This window comes from Bactrocera dorsalis, chromosome 2 (assembly GCF_023373825.1).
Source record: "Bactrocera dorsalis isolate Fly_Bdor chromosome 2, ASM2337382v1, whole genome shotgun sequence".
Taxonomy (NCBI): domain Eukaryota; kingdom Metazoa; phylum Arthropoda; class Insecta; order Diptera; family Tephritidae; genus Bactrocera; species Bactrocera dorsalis.
Window position 1 is genome coordinate 27778129 of NC_064304.1, and position 18101 is coordinate 27796229.

At 35.8% G+C, this 18101-nt stretch overlaps 2 protein-coding genes across 5 annotated transcripts in view; one reads left to right on the forward strand and one right to left on the reverse strand.

Moving 5' to 3' along the window:
• LOC105233938 (probable muscarinic acetylcholine receptor gar-1) overlaps positions 1-18101 on the forward strand; it is a 75538-nt gene that overhangs the window by 42668 nt on the left and 14769 nt on the right. For 2 of the 4 annotated variants that reach the window (XM_049450478.1, XM_049450481.1), the window contains exon 1: positions 12394-12780. The exons of the other annotated variants lie outside the window; for them this stretch is intronic. The gene's annotated coding sequence lies outside the window, so the exon portion shown is untranslated. Of the gene's footprint in view, positions 1-12393; positions 12781-18101 lie in introns of those variants that run through there. 4 annotated transcript variants of the gene reach the window in all.
• LOC105233928 (uncharacterized) lies at positions 13496-16556 on the reverse strand. The gene is made up of 6 exons (XM_011216103.2): positions 16433-16556; positions 15937-16104; positions 15530-15809; positions 15081-15242; positions 14645-15018; positions 13496-13670 (listed from the first exon to the last, which is right to left on the reverse strand). Exons 2-6 carry the CDS (start codon positions 16077-16079, stop codon positions 13595-13597), a joined length of 1035 nt encoding a protein of 344 aa, XP_011214405.2. The 5' UTR covers positions 16080-16104; positions 16433-16556; the 3' UTR covers positions 13496-13594.

Consider the following 18101-nt stretch of genomic DNA (forward strand, 5'->3'; position numbering starts at 1 on the left):
TATGGAGCAAAATCAGACAGATGTTCGAAAATCGTGATTTAAGTTATTTTTAGGCATAAAGGTACAATATTATCCGCAAATCACGATCTGTAATTTTCATTGAGATAACTCAATTAATGGCCGATACGTATATGCAGTATAATATCACCTGGAAGTTCGAAAATATTTCTATTAGGTATACGAGCGTTCAGGTAAGTATTGACAATATTTAACTCCTTTTAGTACACAGCTATACTGTTATAACGAGAGATTTTTTTGAATTTCAATTGTATATTCCATACATTGAACGATATTTTCGAACAAAAGTCAACTATAGATACTGAGGTCCACATATAGGGCTTTGAATAGTTTTAGTTTAGTAAAAGAAATTCACAACAAATTACAGCTTTCACTTTCAAATCCCACTAAAAAGAACATTTTGTTGTAAAGTGAATGTACGTCTAGAATTCTCAAACTTTGAAAACGTAGAAAGCTACAACGCAAGGCCGTGTCTCAGTGAATTTTCAGTCCGGTGTGCAGCTTAACACTTCTCGCGACAGCGGCAGCTGACATTTCCTTTTCGCCAATTTGCACAGAGTGAAAATTCGCCGCCACAATTTGCAGTAGACGTGATATCCGTTTTGTTGTAGTTGACTTCGCTGGCGTCGCTTTGGTTACCCTGTGAAAAGCAGGCATAATTTTTTATATCAGAAAATTGAGATAGCTTCATTTATTCACATTGTATTTCGCGTTTTGTATTGCCTTGTGCAGGTGGCACGTTGACAGTACATTCCGTATTCAATGGCCTTCTCTGGTGGTGCAGTTAAATTTTAGTGCAAGCAAATTTATGTTATGTATATTGTACGTGCACGCTCCCCATGCTGTGAAGCAATATAAATTATTAGGTAGTCAAATTCTCCCTTCCGCCTTTTTGCTCTTCACTCAATACTTTATAAAAAGTGTTATAGTGATCGGATTTAGTTCAAATATGCGACGTGTTTTTCGTTAAATTGTTTCCATCTTGACGGCAAACTCAGAATGCCCCCCACGTATAAGGCCCCTCCTTATTTGAGAAGAACTGGGACAGCCACTTTTCACAAGCCTTATTTTAATTCAACTTTACACCAACAAGGCCGTTCGCCATGGACAGGAACAGGTGGTAATCACTTGGCGCTATGTCTGGGTTATATGGTGGATGTGATAAAACCTCCCATCCGAGTTCCCGTGACTCGTCATCCACGAAGTGTGTGGTCTGGCGTTGTCCTTCCTGTTGGCCAATTCTGGGCATTTCTGGTCTATCCCCAGCTTCAAGCGGTCCAGATGTTTGCTGTAGATGGTAGAATTAAGGGTCTGACCCTATGGATTCAGCGGCCTTCGAACAGGACCGTTTTCGCTTGATATTGTCGTATGTGATCCATTTTCCGTCGCCAGTCAGCTTCAAAAATGAGTCGACTTCGTTCCATTTCAGCAACATATCGCAGTCTTTGATTCGGTCCAGAAGGTTTTTTGTGTAAAAAAATAATAAGGTAGAAAGCTCATCAAAAATTCATAATCCACTTGAAACCTTTGAAATCGACTTCAACTTGATTCTACGTCGCAAGCTAAACCTTGCAATTTTAAAAGTGAAATGTATACAATTTTCATGTATTTGCATCCGCTAATATCCGCACGGCGTGCTGCCTTTACTACTTCACTGTTATCTCCGAACCTACATTTTATACAGCACCTGCAGAATGAGCGACAATCAGCTTTTCATCTAACCACCGCTCATACACGTAAGCCATAAACTCCACATAAAATGATCCCACTGACATTATGTAATTACACTCGTTTGTTATTGCATGTTGCACGCGTCAGCACTGGTGCTCACGTCTGTCTATTCACATTTTGTTCTCTTCGTCATTTTCAAGGTTGTTTCGCGCTTTACACGTTCCTGCTAAAATGCTGTGCTATGTTATGCCATGCCATTGTCTGACTTTTGTTGATGTCTGTTTCCTGTTCCGTGGCACGTGGTCGACGTGCCAACAGAACAACAAAACCTAACACAGCAAAAAACTAACCGCACAGACATATGTGAAGAGACTCCACCGACTCATCTGGCGAAGAGTTCTTTCCCGCGCACTGTCTCATTTTTCGTTGTGGTCTTCGTTTGTTTATTCTTATCGTTCGTATTGTTTCAGTTATTGGCAGTGTCTCTGCATTTGCCGTTTATTGAGTATTTTGTTCTGTAATGCTTCCTCTAGTTCCTTGATATTCTTCCTTTGCCTCAAGGAGTCCCAGTGTTGTATAGTTCTTTCTGTTAGTCATGTAAGTGCTGATTGCTTTTGTCTGTTATTTTTTGCATTAATTAAGTGTGCCAATTGCGTGCCGCTCTTTGTCGGACTCTCAGTTGTTGACTGTTTCGCGCAGTAAGATAGGAGGCGAGTAACTAAGTCACTTAACATCTCAACTCTGCATGTCAGGCACAGGTTGCCCTATGAATTGACTTCCTTTCGCTCAATATAGTCAATGTGTGTGCGGTCAATGGCTTCCGCTTTCAGAGAGTATTCGTTTCACTGACCTCTTTTGTATGCAATGTCATAATTGAATTGAAAAAGTTATGATGAAAGCAAAAGATTGAGACTCTTTTGCTGACATCTATATATATACATATGTTATCGATCTGATTAAATAAAATATTGTTTTTTCATAAGCTCCAAGGAAAACTATGAACTCGAACCAACAATGATTGTTGATGTAATAGTACTTTTTTACCCGATGATGTTAGCTATAAAATGATATATAGGAGTAGAAAAAACTATAAAAACTGATAAGTCTTAAGCACCCATAAGCTACTTAAATCTTTTAAAACTGTTCCTTTAATGATAAAAAATATTAAAAATCCAAAAACCTCTTACTATTATTTCAATGTCGAAGAACTATTCAGACGCGCCAATATAATCTTAAGCGTTACATTTTGAAACAAACACATAACCAATTGAATTACTGAAAATATACTCTCAAGCTATCTAACATTGGTTAGATTAACCACCGGGGGAATGATTTTACAAACGAGCACCGAAAAACTTATTAAAACTGATTTGAATGCAGCTGAATTATACCTGCAGATTTACTATACTTAAGGATGGAATTTCACCTGGATAGCAAAGATTGACACTAAAATATTGTACTTCAATGAATAACTTTGAGACTACCCTTAAAACCAAAGTTTTTGACAAGTGAACTTGTCGAGCAGAGAAGGACATTCGACAAAAATTTCAACGTGTTTTTGCACGAATAATTTTTAAGAACTTACTTTATAATACAAGCTTTACACACAGTCTTACTTATATATATATTCATTATGATGAAAACAATCAAAAAATCGCTAAAGTATATTCACAGAAAGGCATTAAGCCGTCGTTAGCCGCAGTACAAGCGTTGCCAAGTCGACGCGAATACAAATGAGAAGCAACAGATAGTATCTTAAAACAGCCAAGTACAAAGCAGGTACAGACGCATTATGAAAGTTCACCGATTGAAGGCTCACGTGACATTAAAGGAAGCCGCCATTGAAAACGAAAGCAATAATGCCGTCATAGAGCTCCCATAAATATTGCAGGCCAAACTGAAAGGACACCCATCGCCTACACAGCTTGCGCCAGTCTGATTGGTGGAACAACAACTCTCATACGGAGAGAATGTCCATGTTCACTTCATGTGATTCGTAACGAATCGTAAGTAGGAATGAACGCTCACGCCGGTGTGTCCGTTATGTTGTCATCGTTGGCAGGTGGGTTTATGTGGCATTCGTGTCTGTGCTGTGCTGCCACGTCAGGGCAATTACCTGTAATAACTGTCGATTTGTGGTCAATCGCTGCCAAACGGGATTTTCAATGAACACCTGCGTATGCTCGTAAGTTCGTGTCGTTCTTAAATTGTATTTAAAAGCGGTACAACTATGCGCGATTTGTATTTCAGAGCAGAGAGTTATAAATAATGATTTATAGTGGCTTAAGTGCTCAAAAGCTTAGCATTTTTATGAGACGATTATATTTTTTTTTATACCAGAATAATAATGGAATTTTTACGACCAGAAATCGCTTTATGATATGTACATTTTTGCTGGAAATTCTGATATTAGAAAAATTTTAACAAATAAATCAGGCAGTGTCTTTTTATTAATTCCGAGCGTTATAGCGGTGTCATTGTAGACCGTATTGTTCAAAGAGTAATAAGTCAGTGTGACTCATACAACTGATTTTTTATAAAATAAAAACTCATAGATTTAACAGAAAATATACAAGTATTTTGTTTTCAACCATTGAAGGATATGAAGTCAGTAATATGGCTGCAGCGGTTTCAGAGTATAACAACTTGCTAATCTTAGTTCTAAATGGTTTTTTATGACGGTAACGGCAAGTTACTACCACTACTTCACAAGAAATAATGTTATTTTTGTATGGAGACTCGAGGAAGATTAACTCCAACATTTTCTTTAAAGGTTGCACCAGTGCTTTTGGCAATAAACTGTACCAAATTTTGTGAAGGTATATCTTAAAATGAACAAGTAAGGAAGGGCTCTATAGAGTTTGGTTGACATAGCATAGTAGTTTCCGAGATATGTACAAAAAACTTAGTAGGGGGCGGGGCCACGCCCACTTTTCCAAAAATATTACGTCCAAATATGCCCCTCCCTAATGCGATCCTTTGTGCCAAATTTCACTTTAATATCTTTATTTATGGCTTAGTTTTGACACTTTATTGGTTTTCGGTTTCCGCCATTTTGTGGGCGCGGCAGTGGGCCGATGTTGCCCATCTTCGAACTTAACCTTCTTATGGAGCCAAGAAATACGTGTACCAAGTTTCATCATGATATCTCGATTTTTACTCAAGTTACAGCTTGCACGGACGGACGGATCACTTTGGTATATATAACCATCTGACTCTTTTAGTTTTAGGACTTACAAACAACCGTTATGTGAACAAAACTATAATAGTCTCCTTAGCAACTTTGTTGCGAGAGTATAAAAAGTTTCACCGTAAGTTGAAGTCCAAGTTTAGTTTGTTTGTCTGGAATAGTTTCTAAGATATGCTAAGTAACTTATGAGACTTCACACCGTATTCAAAACTCACTTAAACCACGAATGCCATATTCAAGTACTATTTACGTTTTGTCATTAAATTGGTGACAAATTTATTATACTTTAAGTGTTTTTTTTTTTAATCTAGTTTGTAGGCGTCTGTTGCAACGTATTGTGAGAATATAAAAAGAAATTATATTAACCCCCTTAACACCGTTCCTTGAGATATCTATTCAATTACTTTACCAAGCGAAAACTTTGCAGGGGCTAATTGATATTTTTAAATCTAAATTTTGTATCTCCTAGTGGAACTTTTTTATTTTCCTTAAAAATTTCTCAAAAATTCAGAAAAAAATTTACATACATATAACATTTTTATTTGTTGACCATTTGTCAGTTTTTGCAAATAAAAACACTACTGCTAAATCTCCGTGATAAATGTATATTCGTTAAAATTTCTTTCGCAGCTCGTAATATGAATTGATTTTGTGATCGCTTGTGTCGTGCTATTAATGTTATGGCCTTTGGCACTGCTCTCACATATATTTAATGCTTTTCATAAGTGTCCTTTGTGCACATATTCCACACAAGTGGAAAATTGTAAAGGGTGATTTTTTAAGAGTTTTTTTTTAAAAAAAAAAACGCATAAAATTTGCAAAATCTCATCGGTTCTTTATTTGAAACGTTAGATTGGTTCATGACATTTACTTTTTGAAGATAATTTCATTTAAATGTTGACCGCGGCTGCGTCTTAGGTGGTCCATTCGGAAAGTCCAATTTTGGGCAACTTTTTCGAGCATTTCGGCCGGAATAGCCCGAATTTCTTCGGAAATGTTGTCTTCCAAAGCTGGAATAGTTGCTGGCTTATTTCTGTAGACTTTAGACTTGACGTAGCCCCACAAAAAATAGTCTAAAGGCGTTAAATCGCATGATCTTGGTGGCCAACTTACGGGTCCATTTCTTGAGATGAATTGTTGTCCGAAGTTTTCCCTCAAAATGGCCATAGAATCGCGAGCTGTGTGGCATGTAGCGCCATCTTGTTGAAACCACATGTCAACCAAGTTCAGTTCTTCCATTTTTGGCAACAAAAAGTTTGTTAGCATCGAACGATAGCGATCGCCATTCACCGTAACGTTGCGTCCAACAGCATCTTTGAAAAAATACGGTCCAATGATTCCACCAGCGTACAAACCACACCAAACAGTGCATTTTTCGGGATGCATGGGCAGTTCTTGAACGGCTTCTGGTTGCTCTTCACCCCAAATGCGGCAATTTTGCTTATTTACGTAGCCATTCAACCAGAAATGAGCCTCATCGCTGAACAAAATTTGTCGATAAAAAAAAAAATTGTCGAACACTGATTTTGGTAATAAAATTCAATGATTTGCAAGCGTTGCTCGTTAGTAAGTCTATTCATGATGAAATGTCAAAGCATACTGAGCATCTTTCTCTTTGACACCATGTCTGAAATCCCACGTGATCTGTCAAATACTAATGCATGAAAATCCTAACCTCAAAAAAATCACCCGTTACAAGCACATTTATATACTATAAGGTTTACTGTACTGATTTTGCACTATTCTTTAATTTTTTCTATTAAAGTATATGCAAGCAAACGCTGGTAGTGGTTAATTAAATATCAACTGATTATACTAGTCGATACGCCTTCACAGTTGAGTAACTCTTATTTCCAGCAAACTAGTGCGCGCCCCAAGCCACTAGGGGACAACAGCGTAAAATAGTTTCACACATAATGTATGTGGTTAAAAGTATAAGATATAATAAACAATAAATATATATTTTGAATATATCTAAGCGATAAGCAATGAAACTTTTCTTGTTACTACTAGTAATGTTTCACCTTATCACAGGTAGTGACTCGCATTTTTATAAAAAAGAAAGTAAACCTTTCACTAAGGTGAAGTAATTTTCTTAAAGCTGAATTTTTAATTAGCAAAAAGGTAATCTCACCCATTAACGCCCGTACACATTCAGCGAAACGCCGCTGAAAGCAGTAAGTGATGAGAGAGTTTCCTTAATAACGACTGACCTTTTAGCATTGTTTCTCCTTTTAGGCCAGAAGTAATTTTAATTACTTAGGAAATCTCAAAATTTGTTTTAAACTCTAAGCTGACCACAGTAGAAACACGATTTTTAGTGAAAAAGTCTTCACACCCATGGAACCTCTATCAACGCAGTAAAGGGCATTTCTTTTTAGAGGTTATTTAATTTAAAACGGGAAAATAATAAAATTTCATTATTCAGACTACTTTATTCAGACAAGTTAACATTTTCAATAATGGTAAAACATTTAAGAAGAAAATTAAGAAGATATAACCTATACGTTTCCACATATTACTCATACGCCATGACAAACAGCTGTCTTATTATGAAAATGGACAGTCGGTATTAGTGAAGCTAGTTGAAATTCTACCAAATAAATTATATAAATTTACCAAATAGTTGAAATCCGTATCTTCTCCATGCTAGGTTATTCATTTGGATGTCTCATATATTAATTAAATTTATCGTTAGTTGTGTGAGATATGTGATAGATATATGAAAATATTATCCTAAATGAAATTTATTTTATAGCGAAGTCTAAATCTTATCGGACAGCCACTTGTGACAAGCCTTATTTGAGTTCAACTTTACACCAACAAGGGCGTTAGTCATAGACTGGAACAGGTGGTAATCACTTGGCGCTACATCCTGGCTATATGGTGGATGCAATAAAACCTCCCATAAGAGCTCCCGTAGCTTCTGATGAGTCATCAACAAAGTGTGTGGTCTGGCGTTGTCCTGGTGGAACACTACACCCTTCCTGTTGGCCAATTCTGGACGCTTCTGGTCGATTGCCTGCTTCAAGCGGTCCAGTTGTTCGCAGTTGATGGTAGAGTTAACGTCTGGCCATATGGGAGCAGCTCATGGTGGATGATTCCCTTCCAGTCCCACCAAACACACAGCAAAACCTTCCAGGTCGCCAATTCCGGCTTGGCCACTGTCCACTGTCTTTCGACCACGACCGTTTTCGCTTGATATTGTCGTATGTTATTCATCTTTCGTCGCCAGTCACCATCCGCTTAAAAACTGGGTCGAGTTTTAAAATAGTTTAGTGGCTAACTTCTATCTTCTGGGCGATGTCACGAGACGCCACATGCGGATCTAACTCGATGTTTTCCATCATCGATATTCGTCGTCACAGGTTTTCCGCCGGCTGGCTTATCCATTGTGTCGTTTTCACCCACTCTGAATCGTCGAAATCATTCCTCCGTAATTCGAAGTGATAAAGTATCAGGAAAGCTTTAAAATAGCGCGAATTTCGGGGTTAGTCAACTCCATGTTTACCCGTCTATAACTGTTGAATGCAATATCCAAACTAATCATATATAGCGTCGTTGTGTAGGTTATGTCAAGACCTTTCAAAGATGTATAGTATTGCCAAATACGACCTCTGTAGCGCTTTATACATAACCGCGAAATCCAAAAAAAAAGGCGTAAAGGAGATATTTGACAACCTAGTATATAATATATAATTCGGAACCGCCAATGTCGGAACACTAAAGCATATAGCTGATATACACATCCTAAGGATCAAACCCAAATCCTTGTTATTTAATAAGGTAAAATAAAATACAGCCAAATTTTTAAATAGTACACTACTAGTACAACCAAAATATTCTCTTATTTTCCCTTTACTTTTATTTCAACCATGATTTCCGGAACTATTTTTATATTACGCAATAATAATAAATAGTTTTTTTGGTCAATAAATTTCAGCTTATTGCAATTAAAATTCAGTAATAAAGTTGCATACCCAATATTAAGCTTTAAAGTTAATAAACCGTTGTAATTACACAGAGATTTTAATCAGTATGCATCGCAGCTGTTCCTCGGATTAATTTAAGTTAATTATGCACCGTTGTATTTTTATAGGTACTTCGTTTGTATGTAGTTGTATAAAACTTGTTATAATGTATATTCACTTATTATATATGCACTGGTATGTAAATATTTATGTATTAATATAATATATATAAGAGTGTGGTCCAGAATTGTTTAAGGACGAATGCTGCATATCATATTTCAAATTTGATACGAATATTAATAAGTCCATAACTTAAATAAAAGTATTCATTTTATTTATTTAAAATAATTTGATTAAAAATAAGGAGATGATAAATTTGAAAATAAGGCCTTCAGGAAAATTACATTTTCAGTAACAATATTGCGTTATACCTTAATTCCATTGATTGAAATTGAAGTTATATAATAATATGTAGTATATCAAAACTATCACCAAGATTGAATAAAACTGAAAGTAAGTTGCTGTCTAGACGATATGCAAATCTTTTAACGGAAGTACATATACAGCGAGAAAAGCTGATATTATTCGACATAGAATGCTACCTTAAAGTTGCTGAACCCGGATCCAATATAGAGACAGCCCAGTTCACTAAATTATGGACTAGATTCTCGTTTGCACACATGAAACTGCATGAAATATTTTTGAAAATTTCTAAATCGACGCAGCTCGCGTTTAGGTTCATATTTTATACGGCCTTCGACGATTCCGTTTGGCTGATACAAACATCGTGGCAAACTTCACATGTGGTACCATATTTAGAGAAATAATGCATTATATTTTTACAAATAAATTTTAGAAACTTTTTGAACAATATTATTAGGTCCAGCTTAGTTGACTTGATATAAAATATAAGTGCTTTAAAACACAATGGGTTAATACTATGTAGTTATTCTCTAGGTTATACTTCATTATAGCCTTATACTATCTTTCCTATGAAGATGACAGATAAAAGGTCTCAATCATGTTAAACATTGATTCACGAGAGTTTTGAAAAAGTAAGCTTTACACACTTCAGTAAACAACGTCGAAAAAATTTCATCGCCTCTTCTAAGTGACTAAGATCACGCTATTGCATCTTATGAAGCGAGTTCATTGTTATAATTAGTTGTCATGCCTATCATCATGTTGCAGAAGTGATTATACATATGTATGTACTTCCTTGCAACAACGAAAAAGAAAATTTACATATGTATGAATTTTTTGGAAAAAAAATCGACTGCCGCTTGTATAGTCAGTCACTCCTAAGGCATTACATGTAAAAAATGGCCAAGCCAACAATATTCGTGTCTCTTCATGAAAGAGCCTGGAACGCAAGCTGCCGGCTGATGGTGACGTGTGACATAGAGCAGTGGAAAAATGTATGTCATTGTCATTTGTCTTAGTTACTTAGTGATTTTTTATTACCTTTATTTTTCAGCGTTTTAATTAAAACATAAGATTTGTCAAGTCAGTCGTTTACTTTCTTTTTTTCATCTGTTTTCTATGCTGAAGGCGTCGCTGTTCTCACAGAAGTCGTGATTATTGTTAATTTAAAACTTTAAGAGATTTAATGGCATACCATTTTAATGCATTCTCTATGCTTCGTGAAGTGCTGGGTGGAAAGACAAGCATCATACCATTGCCTTCCTTTCTTCTTCGGTATCAAAATTTCACCTTTCTATCGCTTGTTTGAAGAAGACTGTTTTCTAAGCATCGTTACACCTTTTCAGTAAAATATTTACAGATTTCTAAATAAACAAAATTTCTACTCTTCACTAATCTCTTAAAAGATATGTGTGAGTCACTTTAGGAGCTTAAGCTCTTTCCTCAAATAAATGTTAAGCTACTCCCATATATGCGTTAACTGCTCAAATTATATGCAAAGTGATTATGCTATATTCCACCATTGAAATTTACAAATTTTCAGATTCCAACAGCTAAAGAAAACTAATCCAATATAATTACAACAAAAAAAAGACGCTTTATAGCGCGCATTTAATGAGCCGTTGAAAGTGTTTGAGCAGAAAATGAGCTCAGCAAGAGACAGAAAACGCCGAAGCAGCACGACAAACCGGGAGATCGGTGGTTTTACGCCCTCATTAGTATTGCAATTTTGCACTGACAAGCGCTGGCGAGTTCCAGCACTAACTACTTACATATTAATATAATAATTATTAAAGTTTTGCCCGTTGTTATTGTAGTGGTTTACTATCGACACCAATCGCCGTATTATTACATGTGTTGTTGCTGTTATTGGCAGCATTATTTTTGGTCCGAAGTTTTTCTTGAATCTCCCGACAATGACCCTTAATGGGGATTTCTTACTTTCTGACGATGTGTTAAGCTAACTTGCTGCTCAAGGGCTTGCCATGAGTAGCGTCGACAACTCCCAAAGGACTCACATGAAAGGCGCAAATATTGCCAATGCCACCAGCACATTTCCTAAAGCAACATCACTTGGCCAAGGGAATACTTTTCTTTCCCTTTTTTCATAGTCCGCAGTTCACGCGTGCAACTAGTTGTGTGCTGGGCGTTTATAATGAGGAAAATAATTGGCAATATAAAATGCTAGAAAAAAGTGGCAGGAAAAATAAGGTAATAAAGTCTAATAATGAAAATGGTACAAAGTGGAACGTCGGAGTTGCAAATATTGTACATATGTATATACCGTTTTAGGTCTAACTATAAAATAGGTGTATATCTACATAAATAAAGGGTTTTTTAACATTTTTCAGAAAAAATAAAATCCATATAATTCAATGTTGTGGCCAAGAATTCAGCTTTATTATAAAGATGAGGGTTTATCATTGTGTTTCAAAATTATTTAGGGCGATGGCCCAAGTGGATCAATATTCGACTACTTTTTGTAGAAGCTATAACCTTTTTTAGCCTCCCTATTAATTTTTTTGGTTAAATAGAGCTTGCTGAAATTGAGAACAGTAAAAGTCTGTCAGTGGGGGAAAGCTAAATTGAAATGACAGTAAAATAGAAAAGTGAAAACGAAAGTGTGGTGAATGTCCAAAAAATTGCAAACTTATCCGTTTGCTGCTTGGCGGTGCATTAAGGCCGCTTTGAGAGCAAACGCTTCGGCACTTACTTCCCAACATTTTTCTAAATTCGTTTTTCATACTCGTTTATCGCTCTCCAGAGCAATCGAGCTATGGTACTTGAAAAATTGTTAAATGCTTCCGCTATAGGTATTTATCAAAAGCAACAAAAGCAGCAGCTTTAAGAGCAGCGCAGCGTCAGCCGAAAGCAATGAAATATAATATTATGTCAGCGGAATATCCAAAATGAGGTATTTTGCGCAGAATATGTATGTGTATATGGTTGCACTTTCCGCGTTCAGGGTTACGTTATTGAGATCTATTAACTCACGGCTAACAGAGGGTCTTTCAGTAAGACGGCTGGAATTTCGGCTATAGTACGCTTTATGTTCTCATCGAGCACCTCGAGCATTATAAGTTGATGTTTACCTACGAAATAAGAGACATCGCACCGTCTTATTAGAAATAGAGATCGGCTAGGTCGAACTCATCAAACTCATCATTTAAAGATCGTAAATTTTTTTGGTGTCATGTAATGTATTTTGTGTTATATAGTAAGTCACTTAATGACAATAAGGTATTTGCTGTTTACAACCAGTATATTTAGCTTAACTGTAATATACGGAATTAATAAAAAATCTCGAATGTTGTGATTTAATCAAATGAAATAAATTTCGAAATGTAATTATTCAAAGTTCTTGTTGTGTTCTTTTAATTTCATGTCTCTTACTCAGTTGCAATCCCTCTCATGTCGATCACTGGTTTCAATGTCATCTATGAGCGCATGAAAAATGATAGCAAGCTCTTTCCCAGCCAGCTAGTTAAGTGTTTGCTTTCTAATAATGTAAGTAGATCATCAAATGAGCATGGGGAATGGCCGGAATTATAATTTAGTCATAAGCTCTTTTACTTATTTACATGCATATGGTACCTATATATATGTTAGGGTGGGTCAGAAAAAAACGAATGTATTTCTTCGCTTTGTTACTCTGAAAAATTGGTTGATAGGTACCTATAGGAAAGTATCTTCAAGTATGGGCTTTGAATTGTAACGCGAAGATTCCCGGCAAACGGGTTTATATTTTTTTCTATCATCAGATATTAACAAGGTGCATACCGATTTTTCTGTTAACCGAACCGTGTAAAAGACATTAATAATTGCATTTGACTATTGGTAAAATTGGTATTTTTACACAATGGTATTTTTTACAAACAAATATGTTTGTTTGTTTAATTGTAAAGCACATAGCTTCTTATTTTATTTACTGTAGCACAAAAATTGTCCTTTTTCTCTTTTTTTGTTTGTGTTTCCTTTGATAGGCATAATTTTTTTGACCCACCCGAAGTATTTTTATAGTATTAGTATATAATACTGTGATCAAATTTAAAGGTGAATTCTATCCATTTCATCCCCTTTAAAGTAGTCCCCTCTCGCTGCAATACACTTATGCCACCGAATTTTCCAGTCATCATAACACTTGGAATTCTACATGTATAGCTCTAGTTGCTTAGCTTCTTCTAATAATTTAATATTATTGAATAAACCGTAGATAGCTATGCTTTAAATTGTAGTTGATTTTTATTTCCATATTCAATAATTCGTTAAATTTGTTTATATTAAATACATCAGAGATAGGTTCTCACACATGAATTTCCAATTATTTTGCCTTCGACAATGCACGCTGGTATTCCTCCATCTCGACGCCATCCCAATTGTATGATTTCGTGAAAAGGCTGTAAATAAATTATGCATATATGTACTATTTTCTTTTTAACAAGATACAATTAAAATGTTTGGATTTACTTTCACTTGGATAAGGTGTTCATTCAAGGAAATAGTGGGCCACATTGCTGATAATTAAATAGAAAAATTCTCCTGCAATTCTTCAATATAATTAAACCAAGATTCACAGTAATAGATGTAAAATAGTGTATATATTGTTGTTGTAGGTCAAGATAAAAACAATTACTGGTCGAAATTCAGTAGAGCCAAGATGGTTTTAATTGCTCAATTTGGTTTACCAGTTGGATGCTACAGAAACTGCTAAAATACATCTCTAAGCTCGATATTGAAATTGGTTTTTTGATCCACTTACGTTCAAGATCAAAATTGACCCGGATTAATCTATTTAAACTGCGTGCGCTTACCGGATCGACAACAATTTATTTCAGTGAAGTGAATTTCAGTGTAGCAGCTTTTTGTTTAGGTCTCGAAAAGTTTGCTTGGCGATTTTTTTATCTTGGAAAAAAGTGAACATTCTGCTTGAAGTTTTGTGTTTCCAATGGAATTATGGCTATGGAATCGTTGAAAATGCCACAGAAGTGGTTTGGAGAGTCTATGTACTTTGACATGAGCACAAGTCTTTGAGTATGTGATATTAGTAAGAATGAACCAGTAATTTTCTTGGCGAATGTCAAAATAGTTTGACTCACTCAATTAATTTTAATGTTAACTCAGAATATTAAGTCTTAGACTTTAATGCCACCTTTTATCTTAAAAAAAACATGGTAGGTTCCTTATTATGAAACCGTCATAATGTTGCAAAGAAAACTCGGTTCTTCAAAGGAGTTTCTTTTGCGTCAGCTTCTAATGCCAAGTCTATAAGTCACTTCATTGAGGACGTTGCTTGATATAGGCTTTGAATAAACACCCTCTCCACTCACCCTTGAAGATATTCTTGTTTTACTTTATTTTATTATTTACTTACGTTGTACGTAACTGTTGCAATATCTCCATTTCCTTTTTGCTAAGTCCATTGTAATAAGCGGCTAGATTTATGTCTAACAGCTTGCAAGTCTCCATACCGACCAAAAATGTGCTCGCGCCTTCCAACTGCATAAATTGATACATAGCCAATTTGCCAAGCTCAATATTGGCCTCCTTACAAATCTTCGCCGCTTTGCTGCAAATCACCTTCACATCATCAGCAACGGGATGCCAAGGCTGTGGTCCGGCGTTGGTCAACAGACCTAATGCATGAGCGGACGCACAAACAATGCCAATATTGTGTTGTTGGAAAAAGTTCACATATCCCTTCAGTGTATCGTCCAGCAGCGTGTGACGCGAATATGCGAGTATGATCTGAGAATGTAAAAGGAAACATTAAATAAAGAGTGTAAGGAAATATGGAAAATATTTATTACATCAACGCATGGGGCACGTTTAACGCACTCCTTCAGCACTGCCAGATTGTAACTGGTGATACCGATAAACCTTGCTTTGCCTTCCTTAACAATTTTTACCAGTTCGGGCAGACACTCGTTGACAACAACATCAAGATCTTTGGCAAAATCGATATCATGAATCTGGAAAGAGTAGTGAGTGAGTCAGTTAATTGTATAATTGTTTGCTCATCTGTCGCAAACAAAGCGAAGTACTACGTGTGTTAGACGGTTTCCTAATTTCAGATTTTTAAACTATATTCAGTATATTACAGCAAATTTTGTGTTCTAAAATTTATATCTGATTATAAAACTTTAGCGCTTTAAGTTGAATAAATTTGAAAAAGCAAAAGGGAGAAAAGTCCTGACATAGCATCTAGCTTATCACCACATTCTTAGCACAGAACATAACTTAGAACTACCGTACTCACCTGTATAATGTCTACATATTCAATACCCAGCAATTTTAAGCTCTTCTCAACACTTTCTCGCGTCCTTTTGGCAGAGAAATCAAATCGCTTTACCAAATCCTTTTCATAGCGTCCAACTTTTGTGGCTATATAGTACGCCTGTCTTGGCACAGTTTTCAACGCCATACCCAACACCTCCTCGGCACGACCTTGACCATAATACGGCGCTGTGTCAATGTAATTAATGCCAGCTTTTATAGCTTTGTGTATCATTGCTATAGCATCGTCCAAATCAAGTTCTCTAAATATAATTTAAAATATATGATAATTTAATACCAAAACAGCACAAATTTTTCGAAAAAATCAATACCATCATGTGAAGAATGGCATAGATTTTCATAGAAAAACATCTTAATGTAAAAACTTACCCATATAAATCACTTAAAGTCGCTGTGCCTAATGAGACTTTCGACACCTGTAGTCCGGTGCGACCGAGTGTACGGTACTCCATACGTTTGGAAAGTTCTTCATCGTGTACGCCCTTGACGAATGTGTTTGGCAGCAGAGACATTTTTAAAAACTTTTCTACCGTAAAACTGCAAAGAATAAATTTACATGAGTTTCGTAATAACTGTATTGCAATTCTAAAAAAAAATATTATTTATATTATTTTTTCCACTCTCGCCATATGTGGATCAGATTGCAAAAGGTTCAGGTTCAACTAACAGTTGTTTGCCACACCTGAACTAATCGATAGAGATATGGGATTGTTATATACTATATTGATTTCCTGATGTCTATCTCTCCTCAGTCCGTCTGTCAGTGCAATAGTTAATATGATCACTTTACTTATTTACAACCTTTACTAAAGTCGAATTAATTGTTTAGGATTCTTAATGATTTTATTAGTGCAGATTTACTCACAAAATGGTTCACACGTCGTTAGAGTGTTCAGTGTAGCAATGAAATTAATTTCATTGTTGTGCCTCTTATATACTATACCGGCAGTGGGAAGTAAACAAGCACTCAACTTGTAATCAGTAAAGAGATATAACCACTTGAGAGATAATCATCTACTGCGGTGCTTAAGAACCGGCATTATCTCACTCTCAAACAAAAGAGACATTACTAAATCTAACTCTTCGTTACAACACGAAGAGAGTAGAGAGAAATGCCACAATACGTAAGAACAATTATTAGATTTAAACATATGTACAATCAGCACATTTGACTTTGCCAGTTTTTTACTACTTTTCAGCTCTAATAATAGAATAATAAAATGACAATACAATATCTGTATGTACATATGTATACATCTCAGCATTGATAAGAAGAGAGATTGCAACCGACTTACACCGTTACTATTTATACTCTTGCGTCATGTTGCACAGGGGTAGAAGAGTATTTTGCCTAACGGTTATTTGTAACACCTGAAAATAAGTGAGATAGATATGTAGATTCACGTACCTACATATATCAAAATGATCAGGATGGCGAAGCTAGTTGAATTCCAAACCGTCTGTCTCCCTACATGTATATGAACTTGAATAAATATCAAAATCGTGTTTGTAAAGAAACTATAACTCCCTCCCCCGATAAGCCAGATGCCACATTTCCCCGTTTGGAAGATACCAACCAATTGTGACCTTGAGCTCCGTTTCATTAACAAATTATTTAAAAATAACTTAAAGAATTTCACAATTCTTCGCAATACATTTTGCACATGTTTGTGACAATTTATACATTTTGTGTTATAGGTCACTTAAAATAATAAATTTTCTTTAATAGTACTGCACATAAGATAAGAAGCATAGCTCCTCTTAGTCGCAGCGAAAAATTCAATTTAAGAGTCAGCAACAGAAGCAAATACACGCATGAGAGTTTTCTCATTGATCTTTGTGGCTCAAGACAGTGGTCGGCGCAAAAATGAAAGCGATAATATTGCGACATACGAGGTAACAGAGAAAATCTATCAACCAGTAAATATTCACTACAATACCAACACATTTGTAAACTCTAGTAACAAACTTTATTTACTGATTTATAATGAACAGAAAAGACTCCAACTTTCGCTGGGTCTGATTTAAAAATTTCTTCGGACAATGTAGAGTCTGTCAAATAAGAGCGTGATCGTGTTAATTAAAAAAAAAAAAAATATTTTCTGAAACTTTCATCTTTATTTATACATTGTACACATTACAAATAATGATGTAATTTGGTCAATAATATGTCCAGTCACCACCGGCGTCGATAATTGCCTGGCATCTCCGAGGCATGCTTTCTACTAATTTGACGGCGTATTACTGCTTCAAAGTGTATGTGTGTCTTCCACGAAACTTCTGTTTAATATATGCCTACACATTTTCAATACGGTTCGCATCGGGCGGGATGCCAGATTGAGTTTTCCACTGAGCACAGAGCTTGTTGCGGTGTTTACGATCGTTGTCCATCAGTAAAAATGACATTTTCAAACTCTCTATCAATATTCTCATGCGCCCAAGCAAGTCGCTTTGTCACAAGTTTTTCAGTCAACAGAAACTTCTTCATTGTGTTGCGCTATTTCAGATCATGAGTATGAAGAAGGGTTCGGATA

Excerpts from the sequence above, each read along its gene's own strand:
- LOC105233928 (XM_011216103.2), bottom strand. The coding sequence starts at position 16,079 with ATGTCTCTGCTGCCAAACACATTCGTCAAGGGCGTACACGATGAAGAA. Across the intron at positions 15,810-15,936 it reads ACTTTAAGTGATTTATATGG|AGAACTTGATTTGGACGATG; the intron begins GTAAGTTTTTAC and ends AATTATATTTAG. Across the intron at positions 15,019-15,080 it reads AACGTGCCCCATGCGTTGAT|ATCATACTCGCATATTCGCG; the intron begins GTAATAAATATT and ends TTACATTCTCAG.